Source organism: Eulemur rufifrons, chromosome 6 (assembly GCF_041146395.1).
Source record: "Eulemur rufifrons isolate Redbay chromosome 6, OSU_ERuf_1, whole genome shotgun sequence".
Lineage (NCBI taxonomy): Eukaryota > Metazoa > Chordata > Mammalia > Primates > Lemuridae > Eulemur > Eulemur rufifrons.
This window is the reverse complement of record NC_090988.1, coordinates 97,200,491-97,216,623: the sequence shown is the minus strand read 5'-3', so window position 1 is coordinate 97,216,623 and position 16,133 is coordinate 97,200,491. Positions and strand designations below refer to the sequence as shown.

The 16,133-nt window shown below is 54.3% G+C and overlaps 4 protein-coding genes across 7 annotated transcripts; 2 read left to right on the top strand and 2 right to left on the bottom strand.

Annotated features, from left to right (window-relative positions):
- Window positions 1–131: 131 nt before the first annotated feature.
- On the top strand, window positions 132–5,146 carry TM7SF2 (transmembrane 7 superfamily member 2). 3 transcript variants are annotated; one of them, XM_069471616.1, is made up of 10 exons: window positions 132–324; window positions 735–931; window positions 1,031–1,085; window positions 1,443–1,637; window positions 1,719–1,822; window positions 3,332–3,451; window positions 3,539–3,707; window positions 3,945–4,025; window positions 4,112–4,234; window positions 4,513–5,144. In XM_069471616.1, exons 1-10 carry the CDS (start codon window positions 273–275, stop codon window positions 4,671–4,673), a joined length of 1,257 nt encoding a protein of 418 aa, XP_069327717.1. In that variant the 5' UTR covers window positions 132–272; the 3' UTR covers window positions 4,674–5,144. The 3 variants fall into 3 exon arrangements, with proteins under 3 accessions (XP_069327717.1, XP_069327718.1, XP_069327719.1); XM_069471617.1 differs by lacking the exon at window positions 3,945–4,025 and having other exon boundaries at window positions 4,513–5,146; XM_069471618.1 differs by lacking the exon at window positions 1,031–1,085 and having other exon boundaries at window positions 4,513–5,143.
- A 38-nt stretch (window positions 5,147–5,184) lies between these two features.
- Window positions 5,185–6,753, bottom strand: ZNHIT2 (zinc finger HIT-type containing 2). Its single transcript, XM_069471619.1, has one exon. The coding sequence runs from the start codon at window positions 6,422–6,424 to the stop codon at window positions 5,213–5,215; it is 1,212 nt and encodes a 403-aa protein (XP_069327720.1). The 5' UTR covers window positions 6,425–6,753; the 3' UTR covers window positions 5,185–5,212.
- A 2,217-nt stretch (window positions 6,754–8,970) lies between these two features.
- Window positions 8,971–10,486, bottom strand: FAU (FAU ubiquitin like and ribosomal protein S30 fusion). 2 transcript variants are annotated; one of them, XM_069471614.1, is made up of 5 exons: window positions 10,427–10,486; window positions 10,074–10,174; window positions 9,835–9,979; window positions 9,309–9,364; window positions 8,971–9,142 (listed from the first exon to the last, which is right to left on the bottom strand). In XM_069471614.1, the coding sequence occupies exons 2-5, from the start codon at window positions 10,146–10,148 to the stop codon at window positions 9,017–9,019; spliced, it is 402 nt and encodes a 133-aa protein (XP_069327715.1). In that variant the 5' UTR covers window positions 10,149–10,174; window positions 10,427–10,486; the 3' UTR covers window positions 8,971–9,016. The 2 variants fall into 2 exon arrangements, with proteins under 2 accessions (XP_069327715.1, XP_069327716.1); XM_069471615.1 differs by having other exon boundaries at window positions 10,445–10,478.
- An 89-nt stretch (window positions 10,487–10,575) lies between these two features.
- MRPL49 (mitochondrial ribosomal protein L49) lies at window positions 10,576–13,914 on the top strand. Its single transcript, XM_069471613.1, has 4 exons — window positions 10,576–10,785; window positions 12,630–12,780; window positions 13,526–13,650; window positions 13,763–13,914. The coding sequence occupies exons 1-4, from the start codon at window positions 10,708–10,710 to the stop codon at window positions 13,907–13,909; spliced, it is 501 nt and encodes a 166-aa protein (XP_069327714.1). The 5' UTR covers window positions 10,576–10,707; the 3' UTR covers window positions 13,910–13,914.
- Window positions 13,915–16,133: the final 2,219 nt, after the last annotated feature.

Genomic DNA, 16,133 nt, shown 5'->3' with positions numbered 1-16,133 from the left:
GTTTTGAGGTTGAGGTGCCTCCTGAGGCGACCGCGTCGGGTCCGCCCCTGAGAGCCGATTGGCTGGTGCGCTGGGCCCAGGATGGGCCGGGGGCGGGCCTATTTAAAGCCCTTCGGACAAGAGCGGTTACTGTCCGAGCTCAGCGTCGAGACAGGTGCAGGCTCAGCGGGCCGGATCGTCTGCATCGCCCAGCCCATCTCCTAGGGGATGGGGCGGTCTGTGTTTCCTTGACCGACTTTTGTGAGCTCCCACTCTCCGGCAGAGCAGAGACCATGGCCCCTCCTCAGGGTCCCCGGGCCCCGCTGGAATTCGGGGGTCCTCTGGGTAATGGGACAGAAGGGGCTTGGCGCAGAGGCTGAGCGAGGGAGAGCTGGAGGGGGTGAGCTACGAGCCAGGACTGGGGCAGGATTTGAAGGTGGAAGGCTTTGGGGGAATCCTGGGGTTTGCGGGGGCGGAGGGGGGTGTTTGGAGAGAGAGAGCTGAGAAGGAGCCGGTCCTGGGTGCTGAAGAGCGGGGGATTTGTGGAGTGGACTGGGAGTTGGAGCAGGACGGTCTTCAAGGAGGTCTGAGGGTGGTGGACCAAGATGGAAGTCAGGGAACGGGACTGAGGCAGAGGAGAGCTTGGGGGCGGAGGGCTGGGAATGCTGAGGGAGCCCAGGAGAAAACTGGGCGCCTGTGGGGTCAGGGGGAGGGAGCTGGGAGCGGACGCCCGACGCCATGGCTCCCTCCCTCAGGCGCTGCGGCGCTGCTGCTGTTGCTGCCTGCCACCATGTTCCACCTGCTCCTGGTGGCCCGCTCCGGTCCCGCGCGCCTCCTGGGCCCACCCCCCTACCTGCCGGGGCTGGAAGCGCTGTGGAGCCCGCAGGCACTGCTGCTATGGCTCACCTGGCTCGGCCTGCAGGCGGCGCTCTACCTATTGCCGGCGCGCAAGGTGTGGGCTCTGCTCGCGGACGCTCAGGGGAGGCGGAGGGGGCTCGGCGAGGGGGAAGGTACCGCCTCAAACCCTTATCAGAGCCCCTTGTATCCTTAGGTGGCCGAGGGGCAGGAATTGAAGGACAAGAGTCGTCTGTGCTACCCCATTAACGGTGCCTGGGGGACGGGCCCTTGCACTGCAGTTGCGCGGGTGGGGGTGGAGCTCAGGTGTTGCTGGGAGGTCCGTGGAGATTAGCCCCGATTCCAAGCTCCCTTACGTGCCTTTTCTACGCCCAGGACAGACGCCGGGGGGATCTCTCCGCGTCCATTGTCCTCACACCCCTACCTCATTTACTGCTACTCTATGCACCAGAGCAGTGTGGTAGGGTGACCTCCCAGAAGGCCACGGGGGCACCTAATGCTTGGGGCGAGGTCTGTGGTCTCCCTGAGCTTTGGGGCGTGTATGTATGTATTTGAGGGGAGGGGGTACAGGTGCACAGCCCCAGGGCTCAGTGTGTGCTGTGGTTCAGGCTTCCAGGCCCTGGTCCTGACAGCCCTGTTGGTGGGGCTGGGGATGTCAGCCGGGCTGCCCCTGGGGGCACTCCCAGAAATGCTCCTGCCCTTGGCGTTTTCGGCCACCTTCACCGCTTTCATCTTCAGCCTCTTTCTCTATATGAAGGCTCTGGTAGCCCCTGCCTCCGCCCTGGCACCTGGGGGGAACTCAGGTGAGAGGGGGAGTCCCAGGGGGTGGAGATGGAGGCAGGCAGGGGAGCCTGCCTCCACCTTCACCCCCCATTATTCTCCAGGTAATCCAATTTACGACTTTTTCCTGGGACGGGAGCTCAACCCTCGCATTTATTTCTTTGACTTCAAATATTTCTGCGAACTTCGGCCTGGCCTCATTGGCTGGGTATGCTGGGCTTGACTGAGCTGGCTTTGGGCCAGGGGGAGGGGTGGGATGGGGGAGTCTTGCTTAGGAAGGGCAAGGCCAAAATTGTGCAGACATAAATCATTAATCATTCATTCATTCCACAAACATTTGCTGAGTCCACCATGTGCCCTAGGCACTGCTCTAGGTACCGGGAGACAAAAGAGAAAAAAATTATAGGAGAAAAAAAATCTCTGCTTCATAGAGCCTACGATCTAGAGGAACAGACAGACAAAAAAAATAAGTATAGATAGCATGCCAGGAATGATGAGTGCTATGGAGAAACAAAGCACTGTGGGAGCTAGGACAGCACGTGCAATTTTAAATAGAGCAATCGGGCGTAGTCTATTTCCAGGAGAGTGATCACATGCTCCTTGGTGGTCAAGGCAGTGCAGAACTTAAAATTAATCACTGGGTTAGCAATCCATCTGTCACTGGTGGCCTCTACAGCATTCTACAGCATTTTAACTGGGTTCTTTGGTTATAATCATCCATGCTGGACTGCAGCCAAAATTACAAGGTCTCTCATGTCACCCTGGAAATGATCTCATCTGAGGCAGGGGCGCCAAGTGCCCACCATGGATCTGGATCCTGGCCTGACCACCAGCACATCAGCCTCTGTGGCTATTTCCTCATCTGTGAAATGGGATAAAATTAAAGCTTTCAGCCAGGCACAGTGGTTCACGCCTCTAATCCCAGCACTCTGGGAGGCCAAGGAGGGAGGATCGCTTGAGCTCAGGAGTTCGAGTTCAAGACCAACAGTGAGGCCCCATCTCTACTGAAAATAGAAAAATTAGCAGGGCATCATGGCGTGCACCTGTAGTCCCATCTACTCGGGAGGCTGAGACAGGAGGGTCACTTAAGCCCAGGAGTCTGAGGTTGCAGTGAGCTATGATGACACCACTGCAGTCTACCCAGGGTGACAGAGTGAGATTCTGTCTCAAAAAAAAAAAAAAAAAAAAAAAAAATTAAAGCTTTCTCCCAAGATTATTGTGAGGATTAGAAGAGGTAAACTTAATGAAAGAATCGAGCTCAAAGCTACTAAAACACGGGTCCTCAGTACAGGTTGGCTCCAGCTAACCACTGAGTGCTTACCATGTACCAGGAGTGCTGTGCTTAGCGCTCCATGGCAGGATGCCATCAAGTCCTTAGCTCCATCTTCCACATGGGGGTGGGGAAAGTGGGCTTTGGAGAGCATGAGCAATCTGGCTGAGTGGTGAAGTTGATTCAAAACCAGGTCTGTTTGAACGCTGGAGTCCCAGTGCCCACCTGCTCCTGGGCTGCTCCCCACAAAGTGAGAGCAAACAGGCTGCCAGCACTTTGGGAGGCAGTGCTCCACAGTCCTTGTGTCCCTGGGTACGGGCCCTGAATCCACTCAACAAAGGGCTACCGTGTGACTGTGATAGGTGACAGAAGGGCAAAAGCCACCAATGTTCTGCCCAGGTGCTGCCACCTCTGTGGACATGACAACCCTGTCCCCTTTCCCCTCAGGTCATCATTAACCTGGCCCTGCTGGTGCAGGAGGCGGAGCTGCGGGGGAGTCCCTCACTGGCCATGTGGCTGGTCAATGGCTTCCAGTTACTCTATGTGGGTGATGCTCTCTGGCACGAGGTGAGGCTGAACTGGGCAAGGGAGATGGGAGGGTGTCTGAGGACCTGGTGGGTACTGAGCCAGCGTGTCTGGGTCCTGTCCCTGCAGGAGGCTGTCCTCACCACCATGGACATCACACATGATGGGTTTGGCTTCATGCTGGCCTTTGGGGACCTAGCCTGGGTGCCCTTCACCTACAGCCTGCAGGCCCAGTTCCTGCTGTATCACCCACAACCTCTGGGCTTGCCCATGGCCTCCGTCATCTGCCTCATCAACGGTCAGTCAGGAAGGGGCAGCAAGGTGTGCCTATCACTTCCCCTCCCCCTGTCATTCATTCCCTGTTTATGCAGCACCCACTAGGTAGGTGTTAAGCCTCAGGAGCTTCTCTAAAGCTAGGGGCAAGGTCCTGGGTGTCCAAGCAGAGTCTGGGCTGTGGACAGGTTGGGTGGATGGCCAGGGTCAGGCAGAAGGCTATGAACCTCAACCTTGACCGCCTGCTCATACTCTCCCCCAGCCATCGGTTACTACGTCTTCCGTGGGGCTAATTCCCAGAAAAACACTTTCCGAAGGAATCCTTCTGATCCCAGAGTGGCTGGTGAGCTGGGTCTCTAGGGTGCCATGGGTGCAGTCGGGCAGCTGGGCTTCCTGGGAGTTCCCCACCCTGCTACCTATCTTTCCCAGGCCTTGAAACCATCTCTACAGCTACAGGACGGCAGCTGCTGGTGTCTGGGTGGTGGGGTATGGTCCGACATCCCAACTACCTTGGAGATCTCATCATGGCTCTGGCCTGGTCCTTGCCCTGTGGTGAGTGGCCTGGGTGGGCATGGGCAGGGCCCTGTGAAGGGCAGGGGTGGCATGGTGACCACAGATGCCCAGTCTAGGTATACTGTAATATAGTCACGGAGCTGGGGATGGACCCAGTGTGGCTGGGGCACACCTTTGTGCCAACCTAATATTGTGGGCCTCACTGCAGACCTTGAACCTTTCATTGTTGAGCCCTGATGCCCTGTGAGCCATTAGACATGGGAACGTCTGTGAACTGTGGGGTGGTGGGGTGGTCACAGAGCCTCCCCTCCCTACAGGGGTGTCCCACCTGCTGCCCTACTTCTACCTCCTCTACTTCGCTGCACTGCTGGTGCACCGTGAGGCCCGGGATGAGCGGCAGTGTCTGCAGAAGTATGGCCTGGCCTGGCATGAATACTGCCGGCGTGTGCCTTACCGCATCGTGCCCTACGTCTACTGAAGCAGTTTCACTGCCCCAGGAAGGGCATGTGCCCACCCATCCACCAGCACACCCAGGACCAGGACCCTGGACACACTGGGGACTCACGGGCCTGCAATCTACCCAGCCTTCAGCTCCACCAGGCAGGGATGAATGGCCTCAGAGAAGAGGTGGTTTGAGGCAAGGAGAAAATGAAGCCAGTGCCCCCAAATGGAAATGCTCTTCCTCCTTTGGATAAACATCTGGAACCCTTGGTGCATTTCTCTCCCACTCTGGGGCCAGGGTATTGATGACTGGCTGGGTCAGCACTGATCAGGGAGAAGCTGGGAGTCGGTATGTGGACCCAAGAGTCTGCGGTCAGCTGGGACAACAGCTATCACTCAGAAATGGTCACTGATTGCTTGAGCCCAGGAGTTTGAGGTTGCAGTGAGCTGTGATCATGCCACTGCACTCCAGCCTGGGCAATAGAGACCCCATCTCTTAAAAAAAATAAATAAAGAAATGGGCACTGCCAACAGGGCAGACCAGTCACAGCTTTATTAAACTCAAGGATCCCTAGTTTAGCCAGGGAGCTCCTCAATGAGAGTCCTTGGGGCAGGTGGCATGGGGCCTCCCCACAGCCGCTCCAGCTCCCCAGTGAGGGCTGCCACCTCCTCCGCTGCCACAGCATGGGTTCTGTGGGCCCGGGTACAGTCTAGAGCCAGGGGTGTGAGGGCTGCCTCATTTTCGTTGGTCCAAGCCAGCAGAAACTGGCACTTCTTCCGGGCCCGGTAAAGGCGATCTCGCTCTTCCCTATCCACGGCCTGTTTTCGGGCCCAGCCCAGGGTCTGCACCAGGTGCCCCAATGCTGCCAACGTGTAGCCTTTTTGGTTGGCTGGGCCCTCGCCCTGCAAGATGCGGGCAGCCTCGAGCATAGCACCCCGCGTACCCAGGGGCCCAGGGGGGTGCTCGCCCGCTTCTAGCACGTGGGCTGCGGCCTCCAGGGCTTCCTCCGCACAGGCGAAGACTTGCTGGGTGCCCAGGGCTCCGGAAACGCCCAGCAGCGAGGCACAGAACTCAGACAGCAGCGCGTCGTCACCGCCATGGTAGAGGGCCAGAGTGTGCGCATAGGCGAACAGCACGTTGGGCAGCTGGAAGCGAACGAGCGGCGAGAGTGGGCCACGGCTCAAGCTGGCCAGCGCGGGGATGCAGGTGGGTACGGCGGGCGTACAGGCCCCCGGGGCGTCTCCAAGAACTCGCTCGGCGGCCGCGGGCTCCGCGGCGGCACCATCCTTCACCAATCCCAGCGTGGTCCTCGCAGGGGCGGGCTCCCGTTCCCCGGCGTCACTGCCCGAGGCATCATCCACCTCCTCCAGAAGCCGCGGTCCAGTCCTGCGGCCCCACCACCACGGCCGCCACGGAGGCAGCAACCGCCCGGCCTCGCCGCGGCTCAGCAGCCGCTCGAAAGCCGTCTTCTCGGCCGGCGCCAGCTGCTCCCAGAGTCCTGACAGGCCGCCGGGCGCCGGGCCGGGGCTGAAGCCTGCCTCCGCGGGCTCGTCCTCAGTCTCGCGTTGCTGGCGCAGCCGGCGCAGGGCGCTTGCCAGGCGGCTGGGCGAGGCGCTGCGGCCTCGGAGCTCTCCCAGCACCTGGTCTCGGTAGAAGTCTTCGGCGCAGGTGCCATGCGCCCGGTAGCAGCGCAGCGAGCAGTAGGGCACGTTACAGCGAGGGCAAGTGTAACGCGCCGGCTGGGCCTCTCCTGCCGGGCAGAAACCACAGGGCCCGGCCGGCTCCATGGCAACCGCGCTGCGTGCTGCCCGCGAGCGCACACCGCTCTTGTCCAACTTCCGGCGCTTCTTCGGTACTTCCGCCTCCGGCTGACGGAGCACTCAGGTTAGGCAATGCTTCCGAGGGTTCTCGGCAATGCCCACCCACACGCGGAAGCCACGCCCACCCCACTCCCAAGCAGTGCTTGGGCAGGCGCAGAAGCCGGTCGTCACGTACAAGCCCCGCCCAGCACGATGGCGCAGCGAGATCAGAAAAAGAGCTCAAGCGAGCCTTCCGCCGGTCCCAGCTCGCCCCCTAGTGGTCGCACTAAAACGTGGCCCCAGATTGCCTGAAGGAAAAAATAGCTTCCTTTAAGCACTGTGATGCGCTGTGGCAGAAACCAGTCTTTGCTAAGCATCTGACTTGGGCCACTAATTGCGCCAGGTCTGTGGAAGATGAGGGGGGACCTTGCGTGAAGGAGCCGCTATTTCACTGGGGGGCATAGACAAAGGGGCAGTTAGAGTGCAACAAAGACCAAGATGGGGACACCTAGCCTCCCCCGGGTGTGTTGGGGGCATTTCCTCTCTTCCGCAGAAAGCAATATTTAGGAAAGATCTGGGCTCTTATTTGATTTCCTCCTCCAAACCGGTCTCTTCATTAAATATCTATACTCTCATTAAGTATCACCGCCATTCATCCAACTTATTTTTTAATTCAGCAATACCATTTCTGGGATTCTATCCTAAGAAAATAATCCCGAGGGGGGAAAAGTCTTATCAAAAAATTGTTCATCTATGTGTTTATAGGCAGAAACTTAAGAGTTAGTGCCCTTCCCCTGCCACTCACACTTTCATCCAATAGTGAGGTAAACAGTAGAACTCTGGCCCAAGCCAAGATCCAGAAACCCAGGACTAACTGGGAAGATGCAGACATGGTTGGAAGAGGCAAAGAAGAAAGGAGAATTTAAGTCCAAATTCCTGGCAAGGCAGGCAGGCTTCTGAGAAGAAAAAGTTTAAGATGTCAAGTACGTCTAGGTTGAATAGAACAAGAAAGCCAAACTGAAGCTTGACCCCTGAGATCAGAACCCTCCAGGAAACATCCCATAATGTGGATCGTGTCATTGAACTTACTAGGTGTGTAGATTCCATACTAGGTGCCCAGAACACAATGAGCATCAAAAAGAGATGAGGTCCCTATCCTAGCAGAGCTTAGTCTTGTGGTACTATAGGGGTGACGAAGCAAATTGTGCTAAGCTAGGTGCAGTCTTAATCCACGGCACCCTTGGACGTAAGCCCTGTTTTTTTTCCTCTCCCCTCACATGCAATCCTACATCCTGTCATTTCTGCCTCCAAAATACCGTGTTATTTGTTTTGATACAGATCACACTATTTCCCTACCAATATCTGGATGTACTTAAAGATTTTTTTTGCATCCCTACTACTACTGGTGGTCTAAGCTACCTTGCCCATTCACCTGGATGACACCATAAGTGGTTTTCCTAACTTTCCCTCCAGCCCTCCAGAAAGAGCTACCAGAGAAATTGAGATCACAGTCGGATCACATCTGTCTCTTGCTCAAAACCCTCTGTGACACCTCCATTGTACCTGGACCCAAACCCAAACCCAAACCCCTCCTATCCACCCCGAGACATCACCTCTGCACCTGCAGTTCTGTTGGTGTCATTCTTTCCCTAGCTCATCACTTGATCAGCTCATTTCAAGTCTCTCACATCTCATCTTCAGAGATCTTCCCTAGGGACACTCTTCAGTATGTCTGTGTACACCCTGCCCGCACTTTCATTATAGCACCTTTTCTTTCTTTGAGGCCCTAACACTTATAACTGTTTTCCTCACTTTCCACCACAAAAATCTAAACCACTAGAAGGCAAAAGCCATGTTTTTTTTTTTTAAACACCAGAGTTAAAAATAGCCAATATTTGCACGCTTACTATGAGGCAGGTGCTAAGCTAAGCATTTTATATCCTTTGCTAGAGGGAACCTTGAATTGGCCCCAGAAGAACTCTACTTTTGCCAACGCCAAAACAAACATCAACTATCCAATCACAGGTGTCATTACATAAGCAAGGCCAGTCAAGCAATCACAGAAGTACAAACATGGTCACGGTCACTATGGTGCCAATGCAAAGGCAAAATCGATTTCTAAAGCTGAGGCAGACCAGTTTCCCGCCCTGGACTCTACCAAGGTCACAGCTGGTCCCAAATTCAGGGAAAGGCCAGATTCATCTTCTACCCAAACCGTTTCCCTCCCTCCTTTCCATTGCCGTCTCCATAACAAACCTCCCATCACAATGATTCCTGCTACCTTCTGTTTGTAAGATGAAAAAGAAGGACTTGGGGGTAAATTATCAGGGATTTCCCCAACTCTGCATCTGAAGGGCTGGCATCTGGGGTTACTGCTTCTTCACAGGAAGCCTTCTCTTGTAGTTTGCCACTTTCCCCCAGACAAAGGGCCTCGGCTCTATCTGTCTCACCATTCTTCTAGGGGACAGATGAAGAACCCTAGAAGCCATGCCTCTCCCTGCGGCCCTGCAAATGAATGAAAACAGTGAAATGACTGGGCTAAGTGGCTTTTTATTAGAGAAAGCCAGGATTACAAGGAACTTAAGAGTTGGCATTGGGGCCCTTCTTCTTGCCAAAGGTGGGCACAACATTGACAAAGCGCCGATTGTACTGCATCCGCCGCTTGGCCCGGCCTGTCTTCTTCTTCTTCTTCTCCTGTTTGGCCACCTGGGAAAAAGGAAGGCTAATCAAACTCTGGTTGACCTCTTCCACGCCTAGCATCCCTTCCCCTGGGTTTATCTCCAGGGAGGGAAAAGGCAGATCGGGCAAAAGTCCAGGGTCTCGACTTAGCTGTGATAGGAAAAAACAAAGTCCAAACAATACTCTCACTCACCTTAGGAGTCTGACCTCTGACTTTCCCAGCACGCGCCAGGGAACCATGGACTTTACCTGTGGTGGGAAAGGAGGACAGCAGCAGGTAAGAGAGCAAGAAAGCAGCACCCAACAGAATCCCTCCTCCTTCAACTCAAGCCTTTAAAGACAAGCTGGGCCCAACAGGTAGTGAGAACAAAGTTGCAGAAATTGGCCTATGACCAAGTTCAGGATTGTTCAGACTTTAAAGAAGAATCGAACACCACCTTCAGAATGCAGTCTGACCTACTGATTTTTTAGTGAGACAAATGAGAGCCACATAAGAATCTGGTAAGTGGCTGAAAAATAACTACCATCTGGATCAGTCTCCCATGGACCTCTTAGGAGTTCTTTCAGAGGGCGGTAAACATGAAGGATTACCCTGATACGAGGACACTGGAAATCACTATCTGTTTTGCCACAGAAATGACACTGAGCTGCCAGGACCACGCACCCCATATCCATTAGGAGCTTATAGGCAGCTGAAACAACGTTCCTCCCCCACTTACCTCCAAGCATGCGGCCGGCTACTTCCAGAGTTGTCAGGGCTTCCACCCCACACTGGCCCAGGGTAGCCTCATCCTCCAGGGGCGTGCCTGCCAGGAGCACAACTTGATCTTCCGGGGCGATGCCCTCTAGTGAGGCTACATGGGCCTACAAGGAAAAATAAGACTCAGAAGCGTTCTCGAGCGGCTCGACGATGAAAAGCAAAAGAGGATGGAGTCCAAGGAGCACCAAGTAACCTTACCTTGATCTGGGCGACCGTCTCCTGGCCGGTCACCTCGAGGGTGTGTAGCTCCTGGGCGCGGACAAAGAGCTGCATGTTGGCGACTGAAGAAATAAAGGCGGCTTGTAAGAGAAGAGAAGAAATGCTCTGTTAGAGAGACGGTCAGGGAATGGAAAGCAGCCCAGAGGGATCGCGCCGAGAGGGAACTGGTTGCGGTGGCTCACGTGTGGAAGGCCGGGTCTGCCAGGGAGCTCGGATCCTGACTGGACCAGGGCCACGGAGCAACCCCCGCCCCTCGATTTCCCCTGCGCCCTCTGACCTCGCGGGCAAGCTGCTACTAAGCCCTCCGAATTTAGCTGTGGCCCAAGTCTTACCTGAAGCACAGCCTCCACTGCCGCTACCACGAAGATGGAGTCGAGAAAGAGGAAGAAGCGAGGACGCGCACGTCCTCACCGCCGGTTGCGTGCTACGTCACTGCTGAGCGACCGCGCGGGCTTCTGATTTTTGCACCGCCCAAGGCCGCCCTAGCTCCGCCTCCTTACGCTCTGCGCAGGCGTTCTTCCGTCCCAGGCAGCGCATGCAAGACGGGGGGAGGCGGGGGTGGGACCAGGCCGGTTGCGCGCGCAGTAGGCTGGAGTAGGCGGAGCATTCCAACATGGCAGCTACCATGTTGCGGGTTACCCTACGCGGCTGGCGACCCGTCGTCCAGCGGGGCTGTGGGTTACGGCAGCTGGTGAGAGTTCTGAGCTTGGATCTGAGGGCAGCGGGCTGGGTGTGAGGCTCACTGTTATTCATTGTAACTCTGAAAGTCGCATCGCTAGTTGGGGCCTTAGTTTTCCCTTCTAATCGGGGTCACTTGTCTCGAGTGTAGATACAAGACTGAAAGAGAGTGGCAGAGACTGGAGTTCGCTTTGGGACCAGTGTGGTGGTTGGAATTTGGCTGCAGGACAGCCCAGGTTAGTCAGGATTCAGAGGAGCTGCACATCGACTCTCGCTGCCTAATTTTTCCAAGGGGAAACCGTTCCACAGAGTAGGGGCCGGTCCCAAATCATTGGCGACACCTTTGGGAACCCAGAGCTCCTGATGTGCAAGCCACGTCATTCTGCTTCCCTTCTCTCCTTGTAACCCTGACCCTATCAGAACTCCAGAGTGCCTGTTGGGAGAAGTGTCCAAAAAGGATCTTTAGGCTGGAGAATGAGAGGACAGACTGGAGTGTGACCTTGAGTAGATAGTTTTTAATTTAATTTTTTCTTTTCTTTCTTCCTTTCCTTCCTTTATTTTCTTTCTTTTTCATTCTTCCTTCCTTTCTTTTTTTCCTGTCCTTTCCTACCTTCCTTCTTTCCTTCCTTCCTTTCTCTCTCTTTCTTTCTCTTTCTCTCTCTCTGTTTCCCTTCCTTCTCTTCTCTTCTATTCTCTTCTTTTCTTTTCTCCCCTCCCCCTCCCCTCCCCTTTCCTGAGACAGAGTCTCGTTCTATCGCCCCTGCTAGAGTGCAGTGGCATCAGGATAGCTCACTGCAACCTCAAACTCCTGGGCCCAAGCGATCTATTCCTGCCTCAGCCTCTCGAGTAGTTGGGACTTACAGGCGTGTGGCACCACACTCAGCTGTATAATTATTTCTTAATGTCAACCCTTTTCAGGTGTAAAAAAATGCCTAATCTGTCACATTATAAGAATTAAGTGAAAACAATGCCCATAAAGCACTTAGTACAGTGCCTGGCAGTGTCTATATGAGGCTAAAACTTTCTAGATAAGGGGAGGGGTACTATCATGTGAGTGTAAATGGGGAATTATCGTGTTTGCTTCAAGTACCTAATCCAGAACTAGAATGTTTCACCAGGATGTTCAGAGGAAACTTAAATATTGACAAATGCCATATTGGTTGTTCTTACGGTTGATCGGCTTTTTGGAAATATACTTGTTTTTTGAGTCCTACAGAAATCCTAAGAGAGGCAGGCTGTTCCGTGCACCTGAGCTTCTCTTGAAGTCCCACCTGCAATCTGCACCCTGGAAAACTGAAGTCTAGTGCTTTCCTATGTCAAGCTAAATAATAGGCAGTGACTGTTTAAAAGAAAATAATATTTATTTGGTAATGGGCATAAGCTAAGTGTGTATTCAGGGAGGTAAAGGAAGACAAAAGCTTTTAAAGGAAACATGAGGATTACATAATTGTTTTGAGGTAATTATCCTTGGCTACCAGGATCAATAACAAGGGTGGCACCAGTCCAAGCTTCATAGTCAGTTGCTGGGCAGATATCCTTAAAGAAGTGTTTTTTTGTGTACAATTGCTGTGGCCTTTGTGCAAGTTTGTGGTTTTTGCAGTCTTTTGCGACAGTTCTCATTATCAGGCATTTGTGCATGAGAACCCTCTCTTCGTGGCCTTCCCCGGCTCTATTTGTCAATATTTTTAATCCACGTGACTTCATTTTAATTCTGACAACTTTCACACCTACCCCCAGCCTTTTATTTACACCATTTTCTCTGCCTATAATGTTTCCTTTCTCTTCCTGCTGAAGTTCTGCCTATCCTGTGTTGGGTGGGCTGTTGGAAGCAAGGGTTTTTTGTTTGTTTTGCCTCAGAGCCAGGCCCAGGGGCCTCCAGATTACCCCAGCTTTGTGGAGTCCGTGGATGAATACCAGTTTGTGGAGCGCCTGTTACCCCCAACCAGGATCCCCAAACCCCCAAGGCATGAACATTATCCCACCCCCAGTGGCTGGCAGCCTCCCAGAGGTGAGCTGGGTGATGGGGATGGTCTGAAGGCTGTAGGGAAGCATTCTCCCCGCCAGTGGTCAGCCTGCCCTAGCTGAGGTTCTGGATTCCCTAGTGGGTTCAGGACTCATGTTGAGATACACCCAAGGAAGGGCCCAGGAGTGGAGCCCTCTGATTCACTGGTACCCATCCATCGACACTATTGGGATGGGATCATCCCATACGGAGAAAAGTAAAGCACAGAGGGAAAACCCAAGAGCTCGGATCTCTCCTCTCCCCCTAGCAGACTATGTTCCATAATTGAGAACACAGCTGGGGAGTCACAGAGTTCTGGGTTTGAACTGGGCTCTGCTACTTACTGCTGGTATGATTTTTAGTTAATCACTTAGCTTCTCCCAACCTCGGTTTCAGCAAAATGAAGGTAATCTGTTCAGCACATAAAGCCCTTAGTGCAGAGCCCAACATATGGTAGGTTTTCAGTGCTTGTAAATCTCAATCCCTTTGTTCCAGAGATTGATTTCAGCCTCCCTGACCCAGTGGAGAAGGGCAAGGATTGGCCCCATAGGGGGTCCCTTGGGGTACCAGGGCAAATAATTTGGTCCTGACTCTAAACTGAGGAGAAGAGATTCTCTGACCTGAAGTCTGAAGGTGGCTTCATCCAGTTGGGTGCCCTGACCCTCTGCAGACTCTGTGAGGGGAAGGGCTTTGGCTGAGCTGGGGTGAGGCCCAGAAAGAGTTGGCTCATCACTCTCCCTCCTTGTCACAGACCCACCACCCAACCTGCCCTACTTTGTGCGGCGCTCTCGGATGCATAACATCCCTGTCTACAAGGACATCACACATGGCAACCGCCAGATGACTGTGATCCGGAAGGTGGAGGGGGACATCTGGGTAAGTGGGTGGGTAGGTTGGGTATGGTCCTGACCCTTTGAGGGCTGTAGGGATGGGAGTCCTCTAGAGGGGAGGGACTCTTGGCCAGGCCTGATTTGTCATCTTCCTCCAGGCCCTGCAGAAAGATGTACAAGAGTTTCTGAGCCCACTGCTGGGGAAGACACCCATCACCCAGGTCAATGAGGTGACAGGTACCCTGCGGATTAAGGGCTACTTTGACCAGCAGCTCAAAGCCTGGCTCCTGGAGAAGGGCTTCTGAGGCCCAGCTGAGCAACCTGCATGGTAGCATCACAACATACTGTAGGAGGGGACCCCAGGAGGAGGGATGTGGGTGTGGAGCCCCTGGGACAGGGATACAGAGAGGGCTAAGGGCTTGGGCAATGCAAAGTGTCGGGCCTTTCTTGCGTAAAGGGATAAAAGGGACCCTATGCACAGGTGTCAGCGCTGGGGGAGAGCTACCCAACACTGGAGACGAACCAGGAACACCCAAGCTAGTGGGAGATATTGGCTGCTGTCCCTCTCGCACACTTTGGCTCCTTCCTGCATTGGGGTTCCTTGGGCTCAGCTATTCAGATTCGAGGGGTTATTATCTGGTGGAAACAGTAGCCCAGTCTAATTGAGGGGGGGGTAGCACAAGGCAGACCCACTGGGCATGTTTCTTCCTTCGCCCTCTAGGGCTCACTGCTGCAAACATCCCTGAGCCATTGCTCTAGGCCAGACTTGATATAGGCCTCGGAGCACAGATTTCTCAGGCGTGGGTCCTGGAAGCCTTAAGTTCCAAGTGCAGTGCTGAGCACACCAGCACAGAGTGCCCGTTTGAGCCCCTGGGCTCTTTCTATCTGGTTGAGAGAGGTAGGAGGCCCTTTTTGGGTCTCTGTTCCATTTCAGACCAGGCTTGGGCCTGACAGCATTTCCAGCTCCTGGATGTTAAGGGATTAGCTCTGGCTGGTCCGACCACCAGGGAGGAGTGCCTGGAAGCTCCTCGCAGCCCAGCACAGGGCCACCCTCCCCAGCCTGCTGACCTGGAGTCAAGGCTAGCCTTTTGTCCTGCCATCCCATCCCACCCAGCTAGCCTTCACACTTGCCCCATCCTTGGAGTCACAGGCTAAAGGCCTGAGGTCCCACCCCATGGCAGCATCAAACTGGCTAAGAAAGACAGCTTTCAAATCCTGGCTCTCCTACTTGATCTCTTACCTAAGCCACTGTATTGAACTTCTCTGGGGCTCAATTTTTCCACATGTAAAATGGGCACATCTTCCTAATCAGTTCATGGTCAACAGCGTCCCAAGGGTAGTGCTGGCTTACGTGAAACCCTCACTCCTGGAGATTCCAGGCTATTCTCAAGTCTACAGCCTCAGCAAGGAAATGGAGCGACACACTGATGCTATGACACAAGCCCCACCAATCGTTAATGCAAGTTTTTATTTGGCTGTATATACAATTTAAGCTATTAAAATTTGTACAATATTTACAAATTAAATAATCATCTGAAACCGTCTCCAGCAACTCTTGTAACACAAAACCGAGGGGATAAAGACCGGGGCAGGCAGGCCTTGGCTCCTGTGGTCCCTCCCTGGCCCACAGCCTTTTCTAAACTGGAAAGATCAGGAGCCTGGCACTCCTGCTTCTCTTTCTGGAGTTTAAGCATTCAAATTCAAAAGACAAAATTTAAGCCAAAAGACACACTAGCAAGGAATTCCAATTCTAAACCCAAGAAAAGTTCTGCAAGTTGAGAAGTGGCCTTCCTTGGATTCTGGGGTCCGCAGTGGTTAAGGAGCAGGCACACTAGCCTTCAGCCTGGAGCGCGGCTGGGCAGTGGCTGCTGGGTGAGATGGGTCAGTCTCACCTTAGAGAAGCTGCAGGGGAAAGGGGCCTGGGGGGAGGGGAGGGGCAGGGTCCCTCAGTGCTGCCCGCCTGCCCCCCCACCCCCAGGCACTCCTTTCCCTGAGTTGTGTGGTTGCCAGTAAGACGTGGAAATGCCACAGGGCATAGGGGGCACAGCCACCACCACAAAGGGCTTACTGGGGAGATTAGGGTAAGAAAAGGAAATTGGTACCAGTCTTGTTGGGTAGGCCGGGGAGCAAGTTCCTGGCCTGCCTCCAGCCCCTATGGAGCCCACACTTGGGAACGGGAGCTAATACTGTTCGGCACTGCAGTGTGACTCCGCACACACAAGCAGGGCTAGGAGGAGCTGCCCCTTCTCCCAGAAAGGAATCGGGGAAGAGGGCTTCCCAGAGGCTGAACTTTTTGCCTTCATAGCCCCAGCTGGGCCCCAGCAGGACACAGGGCTGAGGAGTTGGAGAGGAAGGCTGGAACTGCCCCACCACCAAAGCCCCACAGCTGCCAGGGATTCTGAGGGCTGGAGTCAACTGGGAACTCAGGCCTCTCTGCACTTGGCCTAGGGGATGCCACCTCCTCTTCCTCAGAGCTGGGGGTTACTACTCCCTGGTGCAAATGGAGGGAGCTGGCACTTGGTGGCAGGA